The sequence below is a fragment of the Thermobia domestica genome, chromosome 14 (genome assembly GCF_964235325.1).
Source record: "Thermobia domestica chromosome 14, izTheDome1.hap1.1, whole genome shotgun sequence".
Taxonomy (NCBI): domain Eukaryota; kingdom Metazoa; phylum Arthropoda; class Insecta; order Zygentoma; family Lepismatidae; genus Thermobia; species Thermobia domestica.
The window spans coordinates 82717498-82744358 of NC_137467.1; the positions used below are offsets into that span (position 1 = coordinate 82717498).

Here is a 26861-nt window from a genome sequence, read left to right on the forward strand (position 1 = left end):
GTATAGGTAGAGCATAGGTAAAGCTATATTATGTTCCGGAATCGTTTTTTCCCCTACCGAATTTTATTACAAAATCCTGTTTTCTATAAACATTATATTTAAAAAAAACACACACACACACATACACTATGATGTGAAATCCTCTAATACTTAGGTAAAATATGGTATCCCAATGCCGGGCAGCCTACTGAAGGAACTTTACAGAACTCTGAGCAAGCTAGGTGGAGTCGATTTAGGTTCCCCAATGCTCCACGCAAGCAGAAGGGGTTAAAAGTCACAAAGCTCCACGCAAGCTAGGTGACTCAGGTTAGGAGTCTTAACAGAGCTTCGAGCAAGCTAAGTAGGTAAGAAAGGAGACCTAGAGCTCCGAGCAAGCTAAGGGCTTTGGGTTAAGTAGCTCCTAGTGCTCCAAGCAAGCTAAAGGAGTGGAAGTGACCAGCCAAAGACTAACAGTAGTTGATTTAATCCTTCTGCTTTTATAGCTGCTCCGGTGTGGGGGTGGCGCTGGTGTTCCTTCGTCGTGACATGATCAGTAGTATCGCTGACGTCCCTATAGTCGTCCGCCACTGTAGTAATGTAGTGCTTCATATTTATAAATATGAGCACGTGTTGATTGTTAGTAAACAGAGCCATGTGAGGGTTATTACAACATTAAATTGTTGAAACAATAAAATAACGGTATGGAAAGGAATGAAAATAGATTTTTATCTCTAAATTAACATTTGAGATATTGTAACGTCACCAATGTATGTCAAAATTAAAAAACTGGCTGCGTAGTAAAACATTGTTTTTTTCGGAAAAGTATATTAACATGACAAAATAAACATTAAGTTATATAAACATTTTAAGAAGTCAAGAATATTTACATTTCTCTTTTTTTGAAATATAAATGCATACTCACAGATGTTCAATCAATGTTTTTACAATAATTACACCATACTTACTTCTTGGTTTTAAGTTGAAATTACCATTTCTGCGTCGATAAAAGGATTTTTTTAAAAAGAAAAATAACGTGAGGAAATATAGGTCTATTATGAAACATAAGCGATGCTATCAATACTGTTAATTAAATAATATGACATATCTAGTGAAATACTTTATAGCCGATTTGTTTTGAACTGGCCCTTGGTTTGAGCCTGTGAAGGACGACCTATAATTGTGGCTAAATTTCTACTTGTCTCTTATCCGTGATTCGGAATGTCAAAAACTTAATGCAAGCAACATAATACGACTACGGAAGACCTCCAATCATACAGCCAAAACATATATTACTCCTACAATAAAGATTTATTGGCAATTCCAGCCTTTTTTTAAAATAAAAGAGAACATGACACTCAAAAATTTCCATAAATCTTATAAGGCACAATCTCAAAATAATATTTAAAAAAAAATATTAAACGACTTTCTATGAAATGCCCTCTTTATCGTGATTCACTTATTAAAAACATCACGTTTTCACTGTTCACACTTGTCCACACTATACTCTATGAGTAAAAATTGAGGATAACAGCTTTAAGGGATAAGGGATACATACATATAAGGGATATATATAATTACAAATAGTAATAAATACAATGTTTTTAACGATAAACGAATTTAATTGTTAATTGATGGCTATAAAATATTCAAACATACAGATTTAAAAATCAATCTTTGAATTAAATATAACGTGTGTATGGAGAAGTATATGAATATCACTTTTATGCAACACGTGCTCCAACACATGGTTAATAACTGTCCACAAAACAGCTTTCGGACACAAGGATAACTTCTCTATGTTATATAATATACTACCGGCCACTTTCTAAGCCTTAATGCTTTTTTCCCCTCATAATATTTATAATGAGATGTTATTAGTGTATTCTTTCATGTTGATGGTGAAAAAAACACGCATTTGCTGATAGACGAAACATATTCATGTCCTTTTATTTCTTCAAAAAATATTGAGTGAGCAGTAGACAATTTCTCAAGTTATAGGAAGAAGTATCGTCTAGTTCTTAAAAGATAGTGGATGTTCGTGTTTTCAAATTTGTTCTTAAACTCATCATGGGTCTATGAGTTAATGCACTTGTTTTGTACAGTCACTACTCTTGTGTTTACGTAACGTTATTCGTTGAAGGGAGTGTTGGGGGCGTGGCATAAGTGGTTTCCTGCATTACTTTACAGAGTTGCCAGAATATAAGAGCAGTAAAAATCAGAAGATATGAGTCCATTTCCTATTTTATTTCGTTATTGTACGAGTATACGATTGAATGAGTTGATTTCGAGTTTAACGTCCCTCCCGCACTGAGGTTATATGAAGCGGACTTACTAATTAACGTGGAATCCAAACCACATGAGCTCCCGCCGGGAATCGAACCCGGGTCTCCCAGGCCAAATTCGCGTACGCTAACCGCTGAGACACGAAGGAGCTCGAGTGTACGATTGAAGTGATAGTTGTGATTTAAAAAGGAAATTGGATTTTTTTTTTTAAAAAAAAAGTTATGCGATGTAATTTGTTTCTTCCCAGAAAAGTTATTTACCCTTTAAAGTATTAAAATTGTATATCAAACTTTACGTGCTTAAAGCAGAGGCGTATCTAGGGTGAAGCAAGTAGAACACTGCCCTGGGCGCCAGTGCCAGAGGGGCGCAAAATACTATACCGGAAGAAATAACAATTACTTACACGTGAGTAGCTTTGTTCATATCAATGTGCTCGTTGTCACTATTTCTACAATTGATTCTCTTGTTTGAGATAATGTGATTCTCTTGTTTGAGATAATGTGATTCTCTTGTTTGAGATAATGTGATTCTCTTCTTGAGTCACACTGATCAAACTCGATGACCTTACCTTCTTTTGTGACACACGTGCACTCGATTTAGCAGCATTCCTTGTTACTAACTGAAAGCTTGTAGCCTGCTGCCAATAATAGCGATCCGAAGATGCAGTGAAAATGCAGGGTCGTAGCAGTTTGTCCATTCGTGTATTGACTGCGCTAATGACGCATTCAGAATCAATTTTTCTTTATTATTAGTTGCATTGTTTCCATTTTCCTTTCTTTTATTTACTTTCATCTGAGGTTCACTTTTGCTTTTATCTAAGACGATTCAACCACACTATTATTGAAGGAATATCAATGTATGCAAGAAAATTGCCACACTTTGTCAGTAGTAACCCAGATGACTGAGCTCGCGGTCGTCAACCGAAGTATGGCATGTGCGTGCCTGTATTTGTATTCGTTTTCAAAAACCTTGCATTGCTCATGTAATATTTGACTTGGATCTGCATGGACTAAAACAGGAAACATTGATGGTAATGTGCTTCGCAGACATAAATGCCCTCTACCGCTTCTTCTTTGGCTGAACAAGTGCTGGAAAAAACTGCTTTTATGTCTTTAAAATCAGATACTTGCTCAAACGGGGTTTAGGCACCAAAGCTCCTCTTGCATGCGCTACTGTATAGAATCATAACAAAGAGCAATTCGGGTAGCTATCCCTATATTTAAGATTTAAATCATTGGTCAGAATGGAAAACAAAAATGTTGCTTCAGGTGAGGCTCGAACTCACAACCCCGGCATGGCCCACAAGTGCTGACTTATAAGTACCGTGCGCTAACCAATTGCGCCACTGAAGCTTGGTAATGATAGGATCTCACTGAACAGTTTCCATAATATCCTCACAGTTTTATCTATTATGTTCTTTCTTTTCCAAAAATAAATAAACAAAATAAAAACTTAAAAAATATTCAGTAGACCTACTAAGTCTGAAGGTGGTGTTTCTTTATTCTTTCATTATTTTAAAAACTTTCGGGCTAACACATATGTTGAAAATGGTATTTCACATCTAATGAAAGGGAGAAACAATACGTTGATACAATATTGTTTATAAGTTATAGTGTACCATCTCATCTGACTGATAAGTAGTGCCACGTTATCTAATGTGAGTGCAAGCAAGATCGTGCAGAGCCTCCGTGGCGCAATCGGCTAGCGCGTTCGGCTGTTAACCAAAAGGTTGGTGGTTCGAGCCCACCCGGGGGCGATTGTTAGTTTTATGTTTGACTATAGATGAACTAGAATTTTCAAAAAAGTTTATAACTCATTCAACTTACGGTTTCGTACTACATTTTTTCTTTCGAAACATCTGAACTAAAAGACTCAAAACACACGACAGAAAAGACCATGAAGTAATAGCTTTAAACACACAGCTGATCGATCAATTTTGTTTTATTCTTATGAACATTGTGGTTATTAACAGGTCCGTTTCCAGGGGGGGTCTATGGGGGCCGGGCCCCCCAATATTTGCTGCCCCCCTAAAATTTTCACGGTACGCTTGAAATATAATATGGTGATGAACTTTCATGTGGTTGGATCGCCCCTCCCCCTACATTTTTGGGCTGGCTACGGGCCTAGTTATTAAGAAATAAACCTTCTTCCCAGTCACATACGCAACATTTCATCAAAAGAGGGTTCAACCACCCAATCCCATATCTTTTTACGATAGGTATGATCCTGGTATCCACATATGGTGTTTCTACAGTTCTTTAGCACAACTTTTAAAATCCGTACGGATGTATTTATATTGAACTTGATGTAGGAAATATACAATAGGGCTACATTTCCAATAACGGATCAGGCGGACCAGATAAAAGGGTTCAGTGGGCCGCAATCAACCCAAGGCCCGGCTATTATACATTGGTGCTCTAACCTCTACACCCAGTGCTTACGAAAAAAGTAACTATAGTTCTTTATTCCTGTTCCTGAGAATCAATATACGAAGTATAACGCATAAATGATTTAATCTTACTCACTGTTATTAGTAGGGCTATCATTGTAGTAAGTAAGTAAAGAAATCGTATGGAAATATAATAACATAATCATACAGTAATCCCATTAAGCTCAATTAACTTAACCAGTTGTTAAGTGATTTGAACGACACCACTGTTCTTTTCACATGATGTAATCACAAACGACATTATTTTCATTTTTTATTTATTAAGATTTAAATCCTGTACATCGCTGACCAAAGTCCAAACAGAAGTTGTTCAAACTTTTTCTTCGATATCCAATACTTTGAAGTGGAAACTATTGCAGCCAAGACTGTTGGCAAAGGATGCTGAAGGTCAATGACCAATAAAAAACATCCGCTCAATGAAGCAACAAAAAAGAGGTCAGAGCCAAGGATGAAATAGAAAGTAACGTTCGTACAGAGCGCTTTGAACTGTAATACATATCGTCGTGTGTAGTGTGTGTAGATTAATGCTTTTACATAAGGTTACCTACCCTCAAGAAAGATTATACCACAGCCATTGACCTAATAGTAGCGTTTGTGCTCTTCCACACGCTTGACTCCCATCACATGCTATATTAAATTTATAGTATGATTCTACTGTCTACAATAAAACTGGGTTATTTGTTGAATAACTATTATATATATATAGTGTATAGGACGATCAAAAGCAACATTTTTCAACAGATCAGTGAAATGGTTTAAAAATGTATCTATGTTCGGAATTGCCCCAGTGGTCGGGGTAATCCCGAACATACTGTTTATTTTGAACTTTCCTTCAGGAAACAAGCAAAATGCATTAAAATACATTAAAAATATACCGTAATTTAATATTTAAATTTTTAATAAGAATTATAATTACAGACATAACTAATAAATAAGCAAATAATAAATATAACAAACTATTTTAATTAATAAAGCTAATAACGCTTATTGCCAAAATATGATCTATTTTCCAAACCAATTTCATTAACTTATTACTTACTTTTCAATAAAAAAAAAACTATTAAAAATCTTTGATAATTTATTTGCCATGGGGCAATCCCGAACTTCCGGTTTAATGGCAAACGTTTTGTCTCCATGAGACGCCATTTTATTGTTATAGTTGAAACTAATTGCTGACTGCATAAAGGCTAGTAAGATTACAAAGAACTGATGCTCAAATATAGAGGAATATATAAACTCATCTGTAACAATGTAGATAAGAACCAACATACCTTGCCCACATTGTTGAATCAACGTTATAAGTGAATCGACAAAAACAACAAAACGTGACAATCCATTCAACTGACTACCACCACTTCAGTGTTCGCGAATACCCCGGTTTTCCCTATATATATGTATATATATATATATATATATATATATATATATATATATATATATATATATATATATATATATAAGATGTCTCAAAAGTCCCCTCAAATAGGGTTATTATCAGAGTTACAACAAAATGTAAGAGACTTCAAATCTGTTCAAACCTTCTTCAAATATGTTTTCGACCTAAGTTTTTTTTTTTTTTTTTTTTTTTTTAAATCGGACGAGCCTTTGGGTCGTACACTCTTTATGCTCTCAATGTTAAATGAAAATGCTGTGGTGTCATTTGCCTGGACCCACAACATAAGTTAATGAAATTACTGTCTTTTATACTAATGTGTCGATGGCCAGCCCCCATTTCAAATAGACCCCCTATGCCCGCATTCACTTTATGTTGTGAGTCCAGGTAAATGGCAACGTTGCATTTTCATTTAACACTGGACGCATAAAGAGTGTACAGGCCAAACGGTTCGTTTGATTTAGAAAATTATTTCACTTTAGACTGAAAACATCATATTTGGAGACGGTTTCCCCTCTCATATTTTGTTGTAATTCTGATAATAATAGAGTTACCCTATGTTAGGAGATTTTTGAGACACCCTGTATGTAGTTACCTATAATCTGAATTAAAGATTGCTTAAGTCTGGGCTTAAATCTGATTGCTTGAATCAAAAACCATCGTTAAGAGCACGTAGAAAAAGACACTGCATAGCACTGATGAGAAATATGTCTTCTTTTCTTTCATATCATTCCCTCTCTCTATTCCTTTGGCATTGGCATTAAACTTGAATTAGCAAAATTTATTTATCTAACAATTCAAATACATTTACCATTTCTTTTTTCGTTTCCAGTTGCTATAATTTGCAAGTGTGTGTGATAAATGAAACCTGTTTTGTTCTGTGTGAATTGCAATGCTGACGTTTGTTAAAACTCTACTCCATCAGTGTTCGTAAGTTTCCGTTAGAAAATTTCCCTCAACATACAACATTTCCCTTTTTTTTATCAAATTTTCCCTCGTTTGTTGAGTGTCCAATTCCTATGACAGAAGTTATGTAATAAGATTAATGTAGCTATGTTAAAGGAAGTCCCAACCAAAGATGGATGATTAAGGTAAGTGAATGATGATGGAAGAATTGGTGGAATTAGAAAAGGGAGGAAACGGGAGTAACAAGAGAAAACCCATGGGCACGATGTTGCCCAAAGTAATGAAAAATGTGCTCATTATGGTGTAGGAATAATTCTTGGTAAACACTTAAGAGACCTCATCCCGGCAAAATTAAAATACCGCTAATTTTACAGTAATTATGTGATATCTTCAAATAGATAAAAGATAATCGAAGTGTGGAACAAGAGCGCTCTAGACATCATTATTTTACATGAGATACCGTTATCACGACTCACTTATCTGCTTTCAATTTCGATCCATTTTGAAAATCGGCATTTATTTTCGCGTTTCTAAACGGCTGAAAACGGAAAGCCACTAGGTGATTTGTTATAACGGTACCTCACTCAAAATAATATTGTCTAAGGCGCTCTTGTTCCACATTTCGATTATCTTTTATCTATTTGAAGATATCACATAATTACGGTAAAATTAGGGGTATTTTAATTTTGCCGGGATGAGGCCTCTTAAGAGAAAAGGTACTGAAAGTTGAGTTTGTTGATGATAGAGTTATGATGTTAAGACTTTAAGAAGAAAAAAGAAGGCCCTAGCGGTGATATAGACATACGCACCGACCGCATCACACACAACTGAAGAAACAGAAAAAATTATGAGAAATTAGAAGAAATTATAAACAGGAAGAAGAGCGATGCATCCGTAATTGTAATGAGACATTTTAATCCAGCTGTAGGAGAAGGAGAGGAAGATAGTATCATAGACAAATATAGTTTAGGCGAAAGAAATGAAAGGGAAAAGGGATTAGTCAATTTCTGTAGATAAAACTCAGATTTAGTAGTAATTGGGATAGGGGTTCTTGTGCTGATTGAAAGGAGAGGAACGACAGAGAAAAGTGCAATTAGAAGGGGAGTTCGATAGTGCTGTTGTCTCTCTCCAACATTGTTAAATATCTATCTAGAAGGATAGTGAAAAAGTCTGCATAATGAAAATGACATTTTGGTAGGAAATACAATGATTAGGTATATGATGATATAATTAATATATACATTAAGCACGTATTGCTTATTTCTAATTTTGAAAATCTTAGGATTAGGGTTAGGATTTAGATTTCTGGGCTCTCGGCATCTATGGCCATGTTAGCCCGTCACGTTTGAGAAATGACGTCCCTTGGCGATCACACTATCCGAGGAAAGAGAAAGAAGAAAGGATTGGAGAAGGAAGGAAGCGGCCTGGGACCTATATGTTATTTACCATCCCGGCATTTGCCTGATGTGAATGAGGAAAACCTTACTCAGGATAACTGGCCTGAAAGAAAAAGCTTTTATACTTTTTCGACCGAGTGCCCCCACTGGGAATCGAACCCAGGACCTTTTGTACGAAAGACGACAGTGTTAGCGACTACTATACTCAGGGCCGCAAATCTTTGTAGTAAATTCTTGTACGATTTTAACAAAATTTCTTCAAGTATTTGAAGAAAACAATCTATGACTAGTAAATCGACAATCTATGGCATTTATATTACTTCTATAATCGTGTGATGAATATATTATGTACGGTACATACAAATCCTTATCAGTGTAATGGAAACGCGTTAAAATATCTTAGTTACCAACGGTCAAGCGGCGGCCGCAGCGCGAGCTGTTGGCGATGGTGTACTAGGGCAAACTCCGCACTACAGGAAGAGCAGGAGAACGATAGTGAGCAGTTAAATGAGCAGAAGATTTCACGATGATAGTGTAAAATGTAAATTCGGTGACTTGTCTGGTTTCCAAACAGGACAAATTGTTGATGCTCGGTTATGTGGGGCGAGCTTGACAAAAGTATCAAGTATATGTTCAGGATGTGTCGCAAGGTACGGTATGCAAGGTAATGAAGACCTACAAAACTCACGGCAAAATCACATCGGCAAATACGAACAATGGTAGGACAAAAAGCTTCAGTGAAAAATTCCGCCCAGCATCAAAGTGGATTGTGACTCAGAACCGTAGTGCGACGCCGTTCAAGCAACGGAGGGAAGCCTAATCACTGCGAAATTAAAATACCGCTAATTTTACAGTAATTATATAATATCTTCAAATAGATCGAAATGTGGAACAAGAGCGCGCTAGACAATATTATTTTGCATGAGGTACCGTTATCACGAGTCATCTAGTAGCTTTCCGTTCGCAGCCATTTAGAAACGCAAAAATAAACACACTGGAAATCGAAAGCAGATTAAGTGAACCGTGATAACGGCATGTCATGTAAAATAATATTGTCTAGCGAGATCTTGTTCCACTTTTCGATTATCTATTTGAATATATCACATAATTACTGTAAAATTAATGGTATTTTAATTTCGTCTCTTAACAGCATCTCTCACAGTCTGTGTTGACTATCATAATCCACCGCGAGCTACGAGTTACATACGGGGTAGGATAGCATGGCTGAAATCCTGATAAGAGACCATCACACTTTAGCACGACGCCAATAGTGTCGCGAACATGCAATATAGACCGCTCATGCCTGGAAACGTGTGATACGATCATTGTTTTCCGTCTCAAACCACAGTCTATGTTTATGTGTGGTGAACGCCCCAAAAAGCGTATGATCCACAGTCTCTCCGCCTAATCGTGAAATATTTCGGTTTTCAGTGGGTCCTGCTCTGACGTTTTACCTACAAACACCGGGTTTATCTGAAAACGCTTAATGCAGTTTTCAGTCTAAAATAAAATATTAGCAAAGCAAAGCCCAAAGGTTTATGTTTCGTGTCTTTCAGTCCACTTGGAGATGAGAAATTAGATTTGAGCTAAGTAAATTTCAAAACAAGTGTAAGCCATTCCACGTTTAAAGAGTTTCCTGCATTTAAAAAGCCCACTTCTTTATGGTTAAAGATCACGTCACGTCATGCTCCCATAAATATATTGCCATTTTAGAGGAATATCCACTATTCCCTATCACGAGATTGAGTGATACACTGTATGCATAATGCTGTAATAAATTTATCACTTCTGGTTGTAATGAAGGAATGTGATTCAATATTTAAACAAGAAGTAATAGTTTTATGGGTATGTTTCAATATTTAAACCGTACATAATAGATTTATCACTTCTGGTTGCAATGAAGAGATGTGATTAACACTTAAACCGGAAACAATAGATTTATCATTTCTAGTTGCAATGAAAAGATGTGATTCAATATTGAAAAAGAAAATAATAGATTTATCATTTCTAGTTACAATGAAGGGATGTAATTGAATATTTAAACCAGAAGTAATAGATTTATCACTTCTGGCTCCAATGAAGTGATACAATTCAATATTTAAACCAGAAGTAATAGATTTATCACTTCTGGTTGCAACGAAGAGATGTGATTCAATATTTAAACCAGAAGTAATATATTTATCACTTCTGGTTCCAATGAAGGGATGCAATTCAATATTTAAACCGGGAGTAATATATTTATCACTATTAGTTGCAATGAAGGGATGTGATTCAATGTTTAAACCAGAAGTAATAGATTTATCACTTCTGGTTCCAATGAAGGGATACAATTCAATATCTAAACCAGAAATAATAGATTTATCACTTCGGGTTACAATGCAGGGATAACCGAAGTTGGATCCTGTTCTTCGAACATTAAATCCATATCAAAACCATTTTTTGTTACAGTTTTCCGTTCTATAGAAATCAATACTGAAACTAGAAATAGTACAAATTTCTACTACTTCCGGTTTCAAGAGAAGGATAAGCGCTGAGTTTAAATATTCTTCCGACACTGAATCCATATATAAACATTTGTCGCTTCCTCTTACTGTTTTAGATCAACGGAATCCAATATTGGAACCGGAAGTGGGGGTGGAAGTGAATAATATATGCTTACAAACATCTTATATATTATCAACTTAAAGGTTTGAACCCTTTTTGAGGAACTTTCGCATACGCCACTGAATAAACCATTTCTCGCTATTTCTGACCGTTTCTGCTGTGAAACCTGTTGACAGACAGACAGAGCTCAGCGTTTGCTTAACGTACTTTAAAAGTCTAAAAATTGCTCTTTTAGGTTTAAAAATCTTAAAATTTCCTTTTAAAAAAGTATTTAATGAATCAATCAATCCGGTAACCATTTCAAAAATGTAGTATATAAAAATTCTATGCTTTCTTAAAGTACTTACTTCTTGTTTTGCAGGTTTAGAAGAAGATCCTAATTACTCCAGCGCAGATGACAATGAAGAATCGGTTTCGTATCAAAATCATACGAACGTTGATGATGTCAATGAGCGTAAAGAAGTACCAAATATATTTTCAAAGCTTCCGATGTTTGTGCCTTCCTTTGACACAGTGACAAACAGTGAATGCAAGAATCAAAGTCAGCTATATCTTCAAGAGCTGAGAAACTACAAAATGTGGGCTATCCAGAGTATGTATTCTTTATGTTTTACGTTTTATTTTTATTTTGTGAAATGAAACATTTTTTCAGTTTAACGTCCAACGGGTATGCTTTTTAAGGTAAAGGGGACGGATGGTTACTGAGAGTGAATGATTGTGAAATTAAAGATCAGAGGCGGGTCTAGAAGGTAGGACCAGGGGGGAGGGCAACCAGAACCCAGACTATCATAGGTATATCATGGGTAGAGATGAAACTTTTTCGAAACAATTTTCATATTTTGTAGCATTAATTTTTCACAATTTTCGCATTTTCACCTTTATTTTTTAAAAATGTAGCACAATTTTTTTTTTTTAAATTATGGAACTATTTAAAAGTATATTGCAAGGATCCCCACATCACAACAGACGCACGTGTCAGCTCAACACGTGCTAATGATTATAAACAACCTGGCAGACAACAAGCCGACACGGAAGACACCGAGGAACACCGAAATCAGACGGATCTACGGAAGAACCCGAGGAGGACAAATAAAAGGAGGACCACCGAGGGATCCAGCATCAGTCGACCAACTGATCGCCTAACGTTTACCTTCCTATGTCGCTGTGGACTAGGAGCACCTCTTCCTTACCCTATGTCGCACTGGACTAGGGATCCCATCTTAAACTTATAATCCGATTCTAACCTACAACCTGCCAAAGTGTTCTGGAAACTGCCATGAGTGGAAGGGGCACCCGGCAAAACATTTAGTATTCCTTCACTTGGTCATTGAGGAAGAGACATTGAATTAGAGACACTTGCATTTATTATATTTTGTAATAAAACGTGGTGAAGGGGAAAAGACTCCCGGTCTATCATTTGACATCTTTGAGTTTTACGTCCCACGGTTATGCCGGTTAGGCTAAAGGAGACGGTGATGATGAGAGATGAGTGAAATAGTGGAATGAAGAAAGTGGGAGGAAACGGGAGAACCCCGAGAAAACCCACGAGCACGGTGTTTGTCCACCACAAAGTTCACTTGGCGGGGGCTGGGATCGAACCCGGGACCCCAAGCACCAGAGGTGAACGCTCTACCACTGAGCCACCGCGCCCCCGGTCTATCATTTGACTCTACCAAAACATTACAATATTTTTGGTAGTAAAGTATATATCTAATCAGTGGCGTAACCAAAGGCTTGGAGACCCTCCCGCAGACATCGTGGAGTGGGGCCCCTTCTTTATGTCCCACTTCCCGATTTGGGGGCCCCATGATGGCTTGAGGTCCTCCCGCAATGCGGTGTCTGCGGGGCCCTTATTTACGCCCCTGTATCTTACAAAAATGAGGATATACCTTGATTAGGTGCACATTCTAACTAAAAAATGTAAACACTTCCTCTAACGTCATCCTTGTTAAAGGATAACATGCAGCAAGTAGAACGGTCCGTTTATAAAATTAATTGTTGAGCCCATTAAAATACATCATACATCAATGTATCTTTTATGTACTTATTTTTAATAAATATAATGAAGATGTGTACATATACCTTTTACACAACTTTCTAATATGTCTGCTTAACTCTCTCAATAATAACTATTTATTTTTTGGTTGCCCTGACAACGACATTCCAAAATCCTATTATTTAAAAACATTTGAATATCTTTTTATAGACATTATATCTGACTTATTTCTTTTTTTCTTTCTCTTTTTCTTTAGTAGAATCAGCCTAGTACATATTTAAAATACCTTACGGCCCAAAATTACAAGTTAATAATCGTTACAAGTAAAAATATACAACATACCATTGTATATACAAGACAGGAACAATTCTTTTTTAAGTTTGTTCTCCTGTCAGTAACAATCATGCTTAAAAAGAATCTCTCGGCATCAACACTCGAGATTGACAACCACATTGAACGCAACGAGCTGACAGCAAAAGACCTGTAGTTAACTTTTAAACTGTTTAACAATCATACAATGTAAACTTCCTTATCTTCACTGTTGAGAACTTCAATAACCTTACTTTTAAATTCACGGTAAGCAACTAACAGATCATGAACATTATTTCCCCAAAATACAGTCAAGGATTTAAACTAGTGTTGCCACGAGACGAGACGAGACGAGACTTCAGGCTGTCTCGTCTCGTCTCGTGCAAAGCATGTCTCGCCTCGTGTCTCGTCTCGAAAAAATGTGCTCGTCCCGTCTCGTGTCTCGTCTCGAGAGGTTCTGTCCCGTCTCGTCTCGTCTCGTCTCGTTTGTCCCGTTTTGTCTCGTCTTGTCTCGTAAAAATATAGCAGCATACCATGGGAACGAAAGTAAAATGTAGCAGGCTGCACCATGGTAATCAAGATACAACTAACAAGGGAAGAGAGGGAGATTATATATCGAAGTGGAAGATGGTTTATATACCAATCGAAAGCACTAATGACTCCTATTATAAAACTGTAATAAAAATTTTCCGAATGCATATACTGTGCGAGTTATATGAATATACAGGGTGTCCAGAAAATCCATTTCCACCCCTTGAAATCGCAAACGATGAGACAGATGCTAAAACTGGAAAACACGGTTTTGATCATTATAAAAGTACAATGTATCAAAGCAAACATTGTTGTCCCAGGGCCACCCGCAGAGTCCCAGGCGGGATCCAACTCAAAAATTACAAAAGGTAAGGGGGTCAAATAGTATTCGTTCGAAACTTCTTAGGAAATGAAAGAAGACGAACAAGTCCCAACTCTCTAAAATTACCCTGTGCAAAATGGCGGCCGGTCAAACTGTCAGCAAAAACGTCATTGTAGAGTCTATGGCCACCCTCCAAAGAAAGAAAAAAAAAACTGAAACGGTAAGACAGATGTCAAAAAAGAAAAAGATGTGTGTCATCTTTTCAAAAGTACAATGATTGAAAGTAAAAATGTTTGTCCCAGGGTCCTCCCCAAGGTTCCAGACGGGGTCCTACTCAAAATTTTCAAATGGCAAATATGGTCAAATAAAGCTGTTGAGAAATAAAAGAACCCGGAACAAGTCTCGATCCTCTAAAATTACCCTGTGTAAAATGGCGGCCGGTCAAAATGTACATCTTCATTTCGATTTTCTGAGCACGTTCACTTTCCATTTTGCAATCGGCACTTGTTTTTATTCTGAGACATTTGTACGTATTTACTCTTCCTGGCGCAATGAATTCTTTCGTTTGAATCATTTTATAATTGATAAACTAGATAACGAGCATAAGTACCACTGTTGTGCAGTCATAAACATAAATAAGTAGAGGTAAGAGTCTTTACTTCTGATGGCTCCAACCTCTACTTATTTATGTTCGTGGAAGTGCATTATATGTTAACTAGTCAGTTCTATACTCAAAGATGTCAAATGTTGTTGTTTCTTTTCTTTATGTCTTAATTTGCTTTTATTATTATTTTTTCTTTATTTAGATATTATTGGGCTCAAAGAGCAGAATCTCACAGTAGGGGCATTTCCTTTATTTCCGTTGAGTACAAGAATTAAAGTGAAAATAAACTAAAACCCGGTTACAGAAAGAACAACTAAAATGCAAGATGTTTGCACAGTATTATCGTAGAGCGTCCATACTTGTTCTTTCTGCTTTCATTTAATAACAGCTTTAAACGATGTGCTACTTGACCTCCGTTGCCATTTGAACAATTTGAACATGACCCCGCCTGGGACATTGTGGAGGACCCTGAGACAAATATTTTTACTTCCAATCATTGTACTTTTGAAATGATGACACACATGTTTTCCTGTTTTGACATCTGCCTCACCGTTTCAGGATTTTTTGGGGGGTGGCCATCGACTTTACAATGACGTTTTTGCTGATAGTTTGACCGGCCGCCATTTTGCACAAGGTAATTTTAGAGTATTGAGACTTGTTCCGTCTTCTTTCATTTCCCAAGAAGTTTCGAACGATATGCTACTTGACCCCCTTACCTTTTGTAATTTTTGAGTTGGACCCCGCCCAGTACACTGCGGGTGGCCTTGTGACAAGAATTTTTGCTTTGATACGTTGTACTTTTAAAATGATCAAACACATGTTTTCGAGTTTTGGCATCTGTCTTATCGTTGGCGATTTCAAGGGGTGGTAACGGATTATCTGGACACTCTATATCCATATAATTCGCATAGTATATGCATTCGGAAAATTTTTATTACAGTTTTGTAATAGGCTTCATTAGTGCTTTCGATTGGTATATAAACCATCTTCCACTTCGATATATAATCTCCCGCTCTTCCCTTGTAAGTTACAAGTATTACCCAGAACACACAAGACAAGAAATGTCACGGTAGCTACACCGTGAAGCCTTCACCTCTGGTGTATGTGGTAGTCGGTTCGATCTCGGTTAGTGCCATGTGAGCTTTGTGGTGGACAAACATTGAATGTGTGTGGGGACCGCGGTGGCTCAGTGGTAGAGGGTTCACCTCTGGTGCTTGGGGTCCCGGGTTCGATCCCAGCCCCGCCAAGTGAACTTTGTGGTGGACAAACACCGTGTGCGTGGGTTTTCTCGGGGTTCTCCCGTTTCCTCCCACTTTCTCCATTCCACCATTTCATTCATTACTCATCATCACTGTCTCCTTTAGCCTAACCGGCATAACCGTGGGACGTAAAACTCAAAGATTTCATTTTTCGAATGTGTGTGTTTTCTCGAAGTTGTCTAGTATCCTACCACTTTCTTCATTCCACTAATTTTCCCATCATTATCCATTCGGCCAAAGTTGCCTAAAGGTCTTAAAAATAAATTCAAATAAGCTCACAAGGCAAGGACAAATAGTTTACAAGATAATATATCTCTGCTGTTAGTTGTCTGAGGCTTCTCGACCCTGGCTTCTTTTTTTTTTTTTTTTTTTTTTTTCATTCTAAAACATTGAAATTTGTTTCACCAGTTTCAATACACGAATATACAGTAAATTTGATCTTGAAGCTTTGCTGGCGTCTACTATTAATCCAATGTTCTCGGGATTGCTGCCAGAGTAAGTGTTGCTGTGCTGAGCTTTCGTTACCATACAGCGGCAACATCTTCAGAGCTCTGAAGATGTTGCCGCTGTATGGTAACGAAAGCTCAGCACAGCAACACTTACTCTGGCAGCAATCCCGAGAACATTGGATTAATACAGTAAATTGCTCATAGGTACGTCAAAGATGAAGACACTAATGTTAAATAATGTTTACACGACAAGCAAAGTTCGATGTAAAGGTGTCATCATCCCCGACACTATCGTATACTATCAGCCCACTTGCTTTATAGTGTCTGTATATATATATATATACATATATATATATATATATATATATATATATATATATATATATATATATATATATATATAGAGAGAGAGAGAGAGAGAGAGAGAGAGAGAGAGAGAGAGATGGAAAGATATATAGATAAATAGAGAGATAGATATGTGTGTACACTTTGATTTCATATATTCCAGCCTTTAGGTTTCACAGTGTTAACCCATAACAATCCAAAAACTACTTTCCATTTTAGCATATATAGATTTGTTGCAATTATTTTTTTTAAAAAAAAGCTCGGAACCAAATAATTTTATTGAGTAATGGAAAGTATTTGATTGAAATTTTATATGTTACTGCACACTAAGCTCTACTTAAAGTGCCATAGTAATGGGAGTTGAACGACACATCGGACGAAAGAATGCTTGGGGCCAGTCTTCATCTCCATGGTTCAAATCTGTTCCCATAACCTCGGGGTGTGTGCTACTATGTGGTGCTTGCCCCGTTTGTGTAACAAACTCATGACAGTACACCCAGACTAGCTAATGGCTAAAAAAAAAGTTGATTTTTGGGTGGCCATTTTGGATTAAAGTTCCTTATATTGTCGGGATCTATTTGCAATCATACAAAGTACATCTTTATACCAAGCCGAGCGGTCTGCGGCGATAGACCATCGGCTTGAAGGCTCCGGGTTGAGACCCGGAAGGGTCATGTGTATGGGTTTTAACAACATTTGTTTTTTCGTACTGTGTCAGGGGGGGAGGGAATCGTACGGGATAAAAGGATTTCAGTCTGAAAAAAATGGAGAGAATATCCTCCCAGGATACTTTCATGGGAGTAAGGAATTAGTAAAAATATAGGATATACATTTTATAGCAGGTTTAAAAATATGGTTTGGGTATCCTATTTTTTTCTGTTAATTATATTCTTCAATGTTCGAATTTTGATCATTCTCATGATATTTTCTGCTTTCAACGGAGTTCCATGAATATTATACCAAATGTTCTTTACACTTATCAAGTTCGAGAGGTTTAGTGCCCCTGTAAGAAACAATTTCTGAAGATAATTCAGGTCCTAATGAATATTATTCACTAGGAAAGGGAAGTATTCCCCTCCTCTCGAAGCAGAGGGCAATTTCGCACTCTGGTCAGATCAAACATTTCCGCGTAACAAAACGAAGGTACCCCTGTAAAACTTCTTTACCTAAAGTGTTATTATTAGTATCATAAATTTGCTGAAAGCAAACAATTTGAAGGGTTCGTCGATAATATCTTTGCTTCTTTTGTCGTCCGCCCGCCTTCCAAACGAAGAGGTGAATTTTACAACATGACTGCTGTATAATAAGCGAGCGATTCGTAAAATGGTAAAAGTGTGTTTTTATGTGTGTGTGTATGTGTGTGTGTGTGTGTGGGAGAGAGAGAGAGAGAGAGAGAGAGAGAAGACAAAATTTTAGTTGCAAGAAAACATACTTCAATTGCCATTTTCGATTCATATACCAAAAAGAATACCGCCACCAGAGAGTACAGACAAGTGTAGACCTTACCCAGTTTTCAAATTGAATAGATGGTGGTGGTAGTTCGGTTTCTTGACCTTGTAAAAAATCTTCCCTGTCTTTGATTTTGTTTGTCATCATTCCAGCCAGAAATAAAAAAAAAAAGAGAATTCCTCAGTTTACAGCAAGGGGAATTGGGGACAAGACATTAAGGATGATATTCCTGGAAGCTCATGTATCACGATTGTTTCATTCAATAGACAGAGGACACTTTTCTATGAAGGCTTTTCAACATGTTTTCTCACAAAGCGGATTTTCTTTTTGCAATCTATATGACCACTGGCAATTTCAATCTTGGCCATTCCCGCCAGCGTTTTTATTTTCGAGACACGAGACAAGACGAGACATTTCACGAGACGTCCCGTCTCGTCTCGTATCTCGTCTCGTTTTCGAGACGGGACAAGTAGTCTGTCTCGACTCGTATCTCGTCTAAGAGGGTTCTGTCCCGTCTCGTGTCTCGTCTCGTTTACGAGACGAGACGAGACGAGACACGAGAAATGTCTCGTCTCGTGGCAACACTAATTTAAACAACAGTTCAGTTTCGTTGAAGTCTGGATATTTATGAAGTGAAACAGTTTCAGGATCAAATAACTCGCAGAGCTTTTTCGTAAATCCAACTTAAGTTAAATAATATTGGAAATGTGCTTTTAAGTTATTAACAAGAAATACACTTTTTTTCGTTTTTATTCGTATTTATCGCAAGTAACGCCGAATTTCACAAAAATTTGCGATAACATAAAAGTGATTTCTGGCTCTGAAACCATAAGTTTGAGGTCTCCTGAAACAAATACGCATTTTTTTTAACGTTTCGCATCGCATCGCATTAACGAAAAAGCTTCGTCTCCAATTATGAGTTTACTATAAACTTTCAAAAATATTTTTATTACTCAAAAATCTGGGGGCCTAGGCCCCCACGGCCCCGGGCTAAATCCGCCAATGTTAAAGACTGTCAAGAGATAATAAAAATTGGAATGATTTTTTTTTTTTTTTTTAAGTCTGTGTAAAATGATTTCTAGCTTCTGTGTTTAGCAGGAAAATAACCCCTACCCACCGAGATACTTGCCAGCCAGGACAAGAAGTCACTTTTCGTACAGTATGTAAAAAACAAACAAATAGTGAAAACGAGCTTCCTCCATTAAGAAACTTTTTTTTCTACCCGAATATTAATCACAAATTCACATTACGCAACGTTATTTTACTTTATTTTCTGCTTATTGGTTTCCTGTGTAATCAAATACTGTATGATATGTTAAGAAAGTATGAAATATGAAATGAACAGAAAACAACAAAAATCTTGTCTTAAAAAGTTGTACCACTTTCATATTATCTACTTCCTTGCCTGCTGCCAGACACGTAACGTCTTGTTTGTTTCAGTAGTGAGTAGCCGACTTGACTCGACTCGGCAGACTTCCAACTGAGACTTTTTTTTTCTGTTTATTCAGGTGATATTTGACAGAATTCTTGCCAAACATCTTAGCAACATAAATGTTGTGTCTTACAACCACTTTGAGATCCTGTCAGAGAATAAGATCGGGCGGAAATTCCAACTCATTCACAAAACAAAGTAACTTTGTTTTTCTTCTTTTGGTATTTGTGTTTTTTCACATTTGGATGTGGAGATGGAAATCTTTGTATGACTTACGGAGACAATCTGAAATATCCTGTGCTAAACATGGCTTTCAATAGTAGCTACTGTCGTGTTACACAGTCAGTTCGAAACTACGAGACACGTCCAGAAGGTGAGTTTCCCTAGGGCGGTAAACACAAAGAAAGTACAGTGAAATTGAAATATGTATTGCTACAGATACAGGACAAATTACACTACTTTTCGATATATTCAACCACCGAAATTCAGACACTTGTAATACCATGGGATCTCAGGGTATTTCGATGTGGTAAAAGTCAGTTGCCTGCAAGTACCAAATTTCACAAAATTAAATCCCCACGTTAAGCGGGTTTGCATATCCAGGCTCCTAACTATGAAAACATTTACGCTCACTCCAACCTCAATAATTTCACGAATTCAACCTGTTTTACGTATGTTATTAGGACATAATATCGATTGTGATTTATTCTAAAAACACTTTTATACATTGCAAGAGCTGTAACGTCCAAATATTTACTGAGAACTCATAGTCGTATCTGAATAAACAAAAGCGAGTATGGAACAGTAAACTGCTTTCACAAAAGGCAAAAGAAGGTGTGCAAAGGCATACAAAACGGTCGAGTGGTTTGGGTCGATACACTATTAATCACATGTTTGTGTGTTCAAACCCGGTAGCAAGTTGTTTCTTTTTTAAGTGTCTTCCTATTTTCATCCGGAGGCTGAAAATATTTCTTTGAGTAACTCATTGAAAACTTCTTTTGTTTCAAATTTGATTAGAACGGAACATTATATGAATTGCGAATCTTAAATCCATAGCTTAAAAAGAAAATGAAGTATACTCACTACTCCATTATCCTCTGATTTGTAACGAAAAACTATTTATAAACAGTGGTGACTTCAGAAAATTATCCTCGGGGGGAATTTCAATATTCGGGTGGATTGCAAACATTGGTAGTCCACATTGAGCACGATCGAATATATGGTCCTGAAGGCGGAAATTTCTTAGCTCGAGAAGGGTCTCAAATTCTTCCTCAGATCACGTCCTCAAAGCATCAGTGCTTAAAAGCTTTTCGTAACAAATATAATATTACACTTGTTCCTCGTTCTACATTTAGAATTGGTAAAATCATAACTTATAGAGGATTATAATAAAAGCATAAAAATTACAATACCAATCATGTATAAATTATCCTGTAAGTTACCAACTTTGGGTCAGATTAAAAGTCAAATATTTCTTTTCGGATTGCACTTAGAAGTAAGTCCTCTCTATATAATCCTGATTGGAAAGCCATGTATAATTCTAATTAATTAATCAATATTTATACAAATATTTTTTTTATTTTACTATTTTTACTATTCAATATTATATACACTTCATTTCCAAAATCAAAATCTCGAAAATGTATATTGTACGAGTGCAGATTCGCAAATAAATGATTATTTATCATATATTCGAAATTCTGTTTAATCGAATCCGACAAGAACACAGACAGAACAGGTTAAAAAAAAAGAGAGAAAAATTGGCGGGGACTCGAACTTAGTTCGAATGGTGCTTTATAAGCCGAACGCCTTAGACCACTCGGCTATGGTAACAACTAGTGATTGTAGTAAAGGCTTCGAGTAGTAGTCTTATTATAGAATAACATTTTCTATTGCCTAAAATTTAAACCTAATTTACTTTGATATAATATATCTATTAATTTGTTTCATGAACACGTTTTCGTTACTTTGATGAATGATATATGTTGTTGATATAGATTCTATTAAACGTTCTTTCGTAAATATTATAGAAGTATCAGGGTTATTTATGATCTTTTATGGAAATTGACTGGCGCATGCGCAGTACACAGACAGTTCAATTGGAAGGCAAAAAGGAAACGCTAACCCACTGTTAGAATGTTTCATCGCTGTGAAGTATAAAGAACAGCTAAAATGTATTTTACGCTTGAAATTGCGTAAAGAATCACCAGGTTAATGTTTGTCCAAGTTCTCACTGATGAACTGGACTCATGAAAAAGAATTAATATTGTCATTACTGCAGAATATGAAGAATAAAGAACGTAAATTACACCACATTGTTCTGGAATTCGAACCTAGCTAAGGAAGGGACAATAAACAAAATGTGATTTATTCATTCGAATTGAGATAATTCAGTGAAACTAGAAATTACACAATAAAAAGGAAAAACATCGTTACAAAGACAATAATACTTTTATCCGAGATGTGGAATGAAGTTATTAATTAACTGAAATGAAAGTAATATTGGGCATGATATAGAGTAAGGAAAAAAAGTAAATGTATTCTTAGAAACGTTCAAAGTAAATTCACAAATACTTTTTCAAGATATACTACTCTTCCTTTACGTTTTAACGAACTAATAAGTAAACAAGAAAAGGAAAAGAATGAAGAACGAAAGTATTGCTCTTGAAAAAATATAATAAATAAATGAAACTTAAATAAATGTTTACACAAAAAATAACACACTAGTACTTCGTGTAATCACCTCCAGAGTCAATAACTTCTTGAAGTCTGGAGGGAATACTAGATACAAGTCTCGAGCAATATGACGGTGTGTCACGAAAATGTTGCCCACAGTTCCATAACATGATTTTGAAGAAACGTTTGGTCTCTGTCTTCACGTCTCTCTTCCCATTCTTGCACCATGTAGGCCCACAGATGTTCAATTGGGTTCAAATCTGGGGATAGAGGGGCCACTCAATACAAATTAACTCTGGATGTTCACTTAGCCACTCTCGTGTTTGCCGGGAAGTGTGAACAGCGCTGTTGTCATACATAAATATATATGACAACATCCATCATGTATCCCCAAAAGTGTGCTGATATTCGCCCTGAACAAGAAGTTCTGATAATATTTTGTTCAGCATACCTGGTTCCGCGCGGTCTATACAATATAACTCTGCCTTGTTGGTTAGACTTGAAAACATTCTCGTCGGTCCAAATGCCTAAGTCCCAATATGACTGAGGTTGGGTTATGTTATTCTGTGCCTATTCCATTCGTTTGGCCTTGTGAGTTTCAGTCAGGAGAGTCTTCCTAGCGGGTCTTGAACAGTGTAAACCAGCCCCCAATAATCTTCTTCTTATTGTTTCGTGAGAACAATTATATTCTCTGGCTTTGTCCAAGAGGATTGACGTGTGGCGTAGAGGTCTGTTGATTACTTCTGTAACTAAAGCTTGATCTTGAGCTGCAGTTGTCACTTTTGGCCTTCCACTTCTTGACCGAGACCTGAACCATTCACCACCTTCTTCATGTCGCTGAACCCATTTCTTGATCGTTTTCTTGTCACATCCCAGATCTCTAGCGATCTGAGGCACAGTTTGTCCCATTTTTGCTCGGCCTATGATTTCTCCTCTCAGAGCAACAGACAGTTCTCCACAACCTTTAGAGCGAGGCATTTTCAGAACCTGTTAGAAATTTGCGTTCTGGCGTGTATGACAAATGTCGGTAAAGTGCATCTTTCTGTTTCTACTGCGCATGCATCAGTCAATTTTCATGAAAGATCATAAATAATCCTGACAATTGTTGTAATATTTATGAACGAATACGTAATAGAACCTATATTAACAACATCATTCGTCAAAGTAAAGAACACCGTAAACATAAAACAATTTCAACAGACTATTACATCAGACCAAAATAGGCTTAAACATCAGAGAATACAAAATAAATTTCATACTGTAACAAAAGATTGAACATGAAACACGCTTACTATATTTTCAACTTGTCACATTAGCCGAGTGGACTAAGGCATTCGGCTAGAGATTCTGAGGCATCATTAAAGAGTAGTTCGAATCCCACCACAGTACAATTTGGTTTTACCTCTTCTTGACGTTTCTGTTTGTGATCCTGTCGGATTCTATTAGATATAATTTCGTAATACGCTAAAATATACGTAATATTTGAAATTCTAAACCTCCCATTTTTACATTTTTCAAGCTCAGTTGAGAAGAAAGAGGGAAAATGAAAGTACAAAGATTTACAATAGACTACTTAGCATTTACTGTCATTGTAATTGTGGATATTTTATTTATGAAAATGTATAATGAACTAAAAATATATTTAGTAGGTCACATGTCTCCATTTTTCGATTCTAACTTGAAAGTTACAGTTTAGGCGGTGACATATCGAAGACCCAGGGGGTTGAGGGGGTTGTAACCCCTCCCATTGAAACTTTTATATTCTATTGAAATAAAAAGTGTTTCAGTTTATAATCTTGGAAAAGCAACAATCACTGTGTGTGGAGGACAGTTTCTTTATACTACGATTTATCACTTCCAAATGTGTAGAAGATGTGACTGGATATTGCGTATAATCATTCAAGAAATACAAGACAACGAAGGGATTTCGTAAACCCTTCACGCCACCCCAAGAGGACGAAGTGCGTCCCGCCGTCCTTCGGTTGGGAACTACTGCTTGCGAGGGAAACATTCTAACAGTGTGTTAGCGTTTCCTTCCTCGCCTTCCAATTGAACTGTCTGTGTACTGCGCATGCGCCAGTCAATTTCCATGAAAGATCATAAATAACCCTGATACTTTCTATAATATTTACGAAAGAACGTGTAATAGAATCTATATCAACAACATACATCATTCATCAAAGTAACGAAAACGTGTTCATGTAACAAATTAATAGATATATTATATCAAAGTAAATTAGGTTTAAATTTTAGGCAATAGAAAATGTTATTCTGTAATAAGAACTACTACTCGAAGCCTTTACTACAATCACTAGTTGTTACCATAGCCGAGTGGTCTAAGGCGTTCGGCTTGTAAATCACTACTTGAACTTACTTCGAGTCCCCGTCGGGTACAACGCCTTTTTCTCTCTTTTTTTCACCTGTTCTCGTTGTTTCTGTCTGTGTTCTTGTCGGATTCGATTAAATAGAATTTCGAATAGAGACCAATATATATGATAAATAGTCATTTATTTGCGAGTCTGCACTCGTGCAATATACATTTTCGAAATTTTGATTTTGGAAATGAAGTGTATATAATATTGAATAGTAAAAATGGTAAAATAAAAAAATATTCGTATAAATATTGATTAATTAATTAGTGTTAAACATGGCTTTCCAATCAGGATTATATAGAGAGGACTTACTTCTAAGTGCAATCCGAAAACAAATATTTGAGTTTTAATCTGACCCAAAGTTGGTAACTTACAAGATAATTTATACATGATTGGTATTGTAATTTTTATGCTTTTATTATAATCCTCTATAAGTTATGATTTTACCAATTCTAAATGTAGAACGAGAAACAAGTGTAATATTATATTTGTTACGAAAAGCTTTTAAGCAATGATGCTTTGAGGACGTGATCTGAGGGAGAATTTGAGATCCTTCTCGAGCTAAGAAATTTCCGCCTTCAGGACCATATATTCGATCGTGCTCAATGTGGACTACCAATGTTTGCAATCCACCCGAATATTGAAATTCCCCCCGAGGATAATTTTCTGAAGTCACCACTGTTTATAAATAGTTTTTCGTTACAAATCAGAGGATAATGGAGTAGTGAGTATACTTCATTTTTTTTAAGCTATGGATGTAAGATTCGCAAGTCATATAATGTTCCGTTCTAATCGAATTTGAAACAAAAGAAGTTTTCAATGAGTTACTCAAAGAAATATTTTCAGCCTCCGGATGAAAATAGGAAGACACTTAAAAAAGAAACAACTTGCTACCGGGTTTGAACACACAAACATGTGATTAATAGTGTATCGACCCAAACCACTCGACCGTTTTGTATGCCTTTGCACACCTTCTTTTGCCTTTTGTGAAAGCAGTTTACTGTTCCATACTCGCTTTTGTTTATTCAGATACGACTATGAGTTCTCAGTAAATATTTGGACGTTACAGCTCTTGCAATGTATAAAAGTGTTTTTAGAATAAATCACAATCGATGTTATGTCCTAATAACATACGTAAAACAGGTTGAATTCGTGAAATGATTGAGGTTGGAGTGAGCGAAAATATTTTCATAGTTAGGAGCCTGGATATGCAAACCCGCGTAACGTGGGGATTTAATTTTGTGAAATTTGGTACAACCAGTATATAATATCCATTGTTCAAAGTGCTTACCGGACATGAATACTCCTCGTCATCTTTACACCTTTTAACAACAGATCTTCTGCACTCTTCCACTGAGACAGCTTGATCAATCACTATATACCCGCTCCGAATGATTTTTACTTCGTATATCTCAAAATTCCTGTCCGGAAAGCATTTTGATAGTCATGAAAATTGCATATGGTTGTCATACATTGTTTTAACTCCCAACCGACTAACGATCTCTATTATAATGAACTCCTCTTTAATGTCACTAGTAGAACAAAATAGTTTTATCTTTTAAATTTTATATTCGCTTAATGCTTTCGTTCCACGGATGCAAATAAGCGAAATTATTATTTTTTTTATAGACTAGTTACAATCATATGTGTCATATAGGACACCAATAAAAAGTAAGAAAAGATGTTCTGGTAGTGATCTGGCCCCCTTGCTGCCCCACTACGTACGGCTGTGTGTGTTACATACTTAATACATATTCATAAAATCCAAGTGAAAAGATTGAAAACATATCTCTAGATTATAAATAATCATCTTTCGTAGCGGTAGGTTTCATAGTGTCACATACGACACATGATAAAACAAAAGGTATCCATCCCCCCTACACACACACAATAGAAGAGCAAATCAACATGCATTGCAAAAAAAAAAAAAAAAAAAACGTTAAAGAAAGAGAAGTAGAATACTTACGTAATTGTGACAGTTTTTCTGTTTCTGCGATATTTCTTGCCTCCAGAAGCTCTACCTAGGACCACCGGAAAGCGTTCTTCAATTGTCAAGCTTCTATCGAATGCAGCGCCCACTCTGGCGACAAGAAAGAGAAGCAAAAT

At 36.4% G+C, this 26861-nt stretch overlaps 1 protein-coding gene and 2 non-coding genes across 3 annotated transcripts in view; 2 read left to right on the forward strand and 1 right to left on the reverse strand.

Moving 5' to 3' along the window:
• Positions 1–3522: 3522 nt before the first annotated feature.
• TRNAI-UAU (transfer RNA isoleucine (anticodon UAU)) lies at positions 3523–3614 on the reverse strand. The gene is given in 2 exon segments: positions 3523–3558; positions 3577–3614. It is a non-coding gene; the product is annotated as a tRNA-Ile (tRNA).
• Positions 3615–3944: 330 nt separating this feature from the next.
• TRNAN-GUU (transfer RNA asparagine (anticodon GUU)) lies at positions 3945–4018 on the forward strand. Its single transcript has one exon. It is a non-coding gene; the product is annotated as a tRNA-Asn (tRNA).
• A 4896-nt stretch (positions 4019–8914) lies between these two features.
• The window catches only part of LOC145669887 (nose resistant to fluoxetine protein 6-like), a 193899-nt gene continuing 175952 nt past the window's right edge, over positions 8915–26861 (forward strand). The window contains exons 1-2 of the mRNA XM_081738234.1: positions 8915–9071; positions 11373–11603. Of these exons, the coding sequence (XP_081594360.1) occupies positions 8915–9071; positions 11373–11603 (388 nt within the window). The remainder of the gene's footprint in view (positions 9072–11372; positions 11604–26861) is intronic.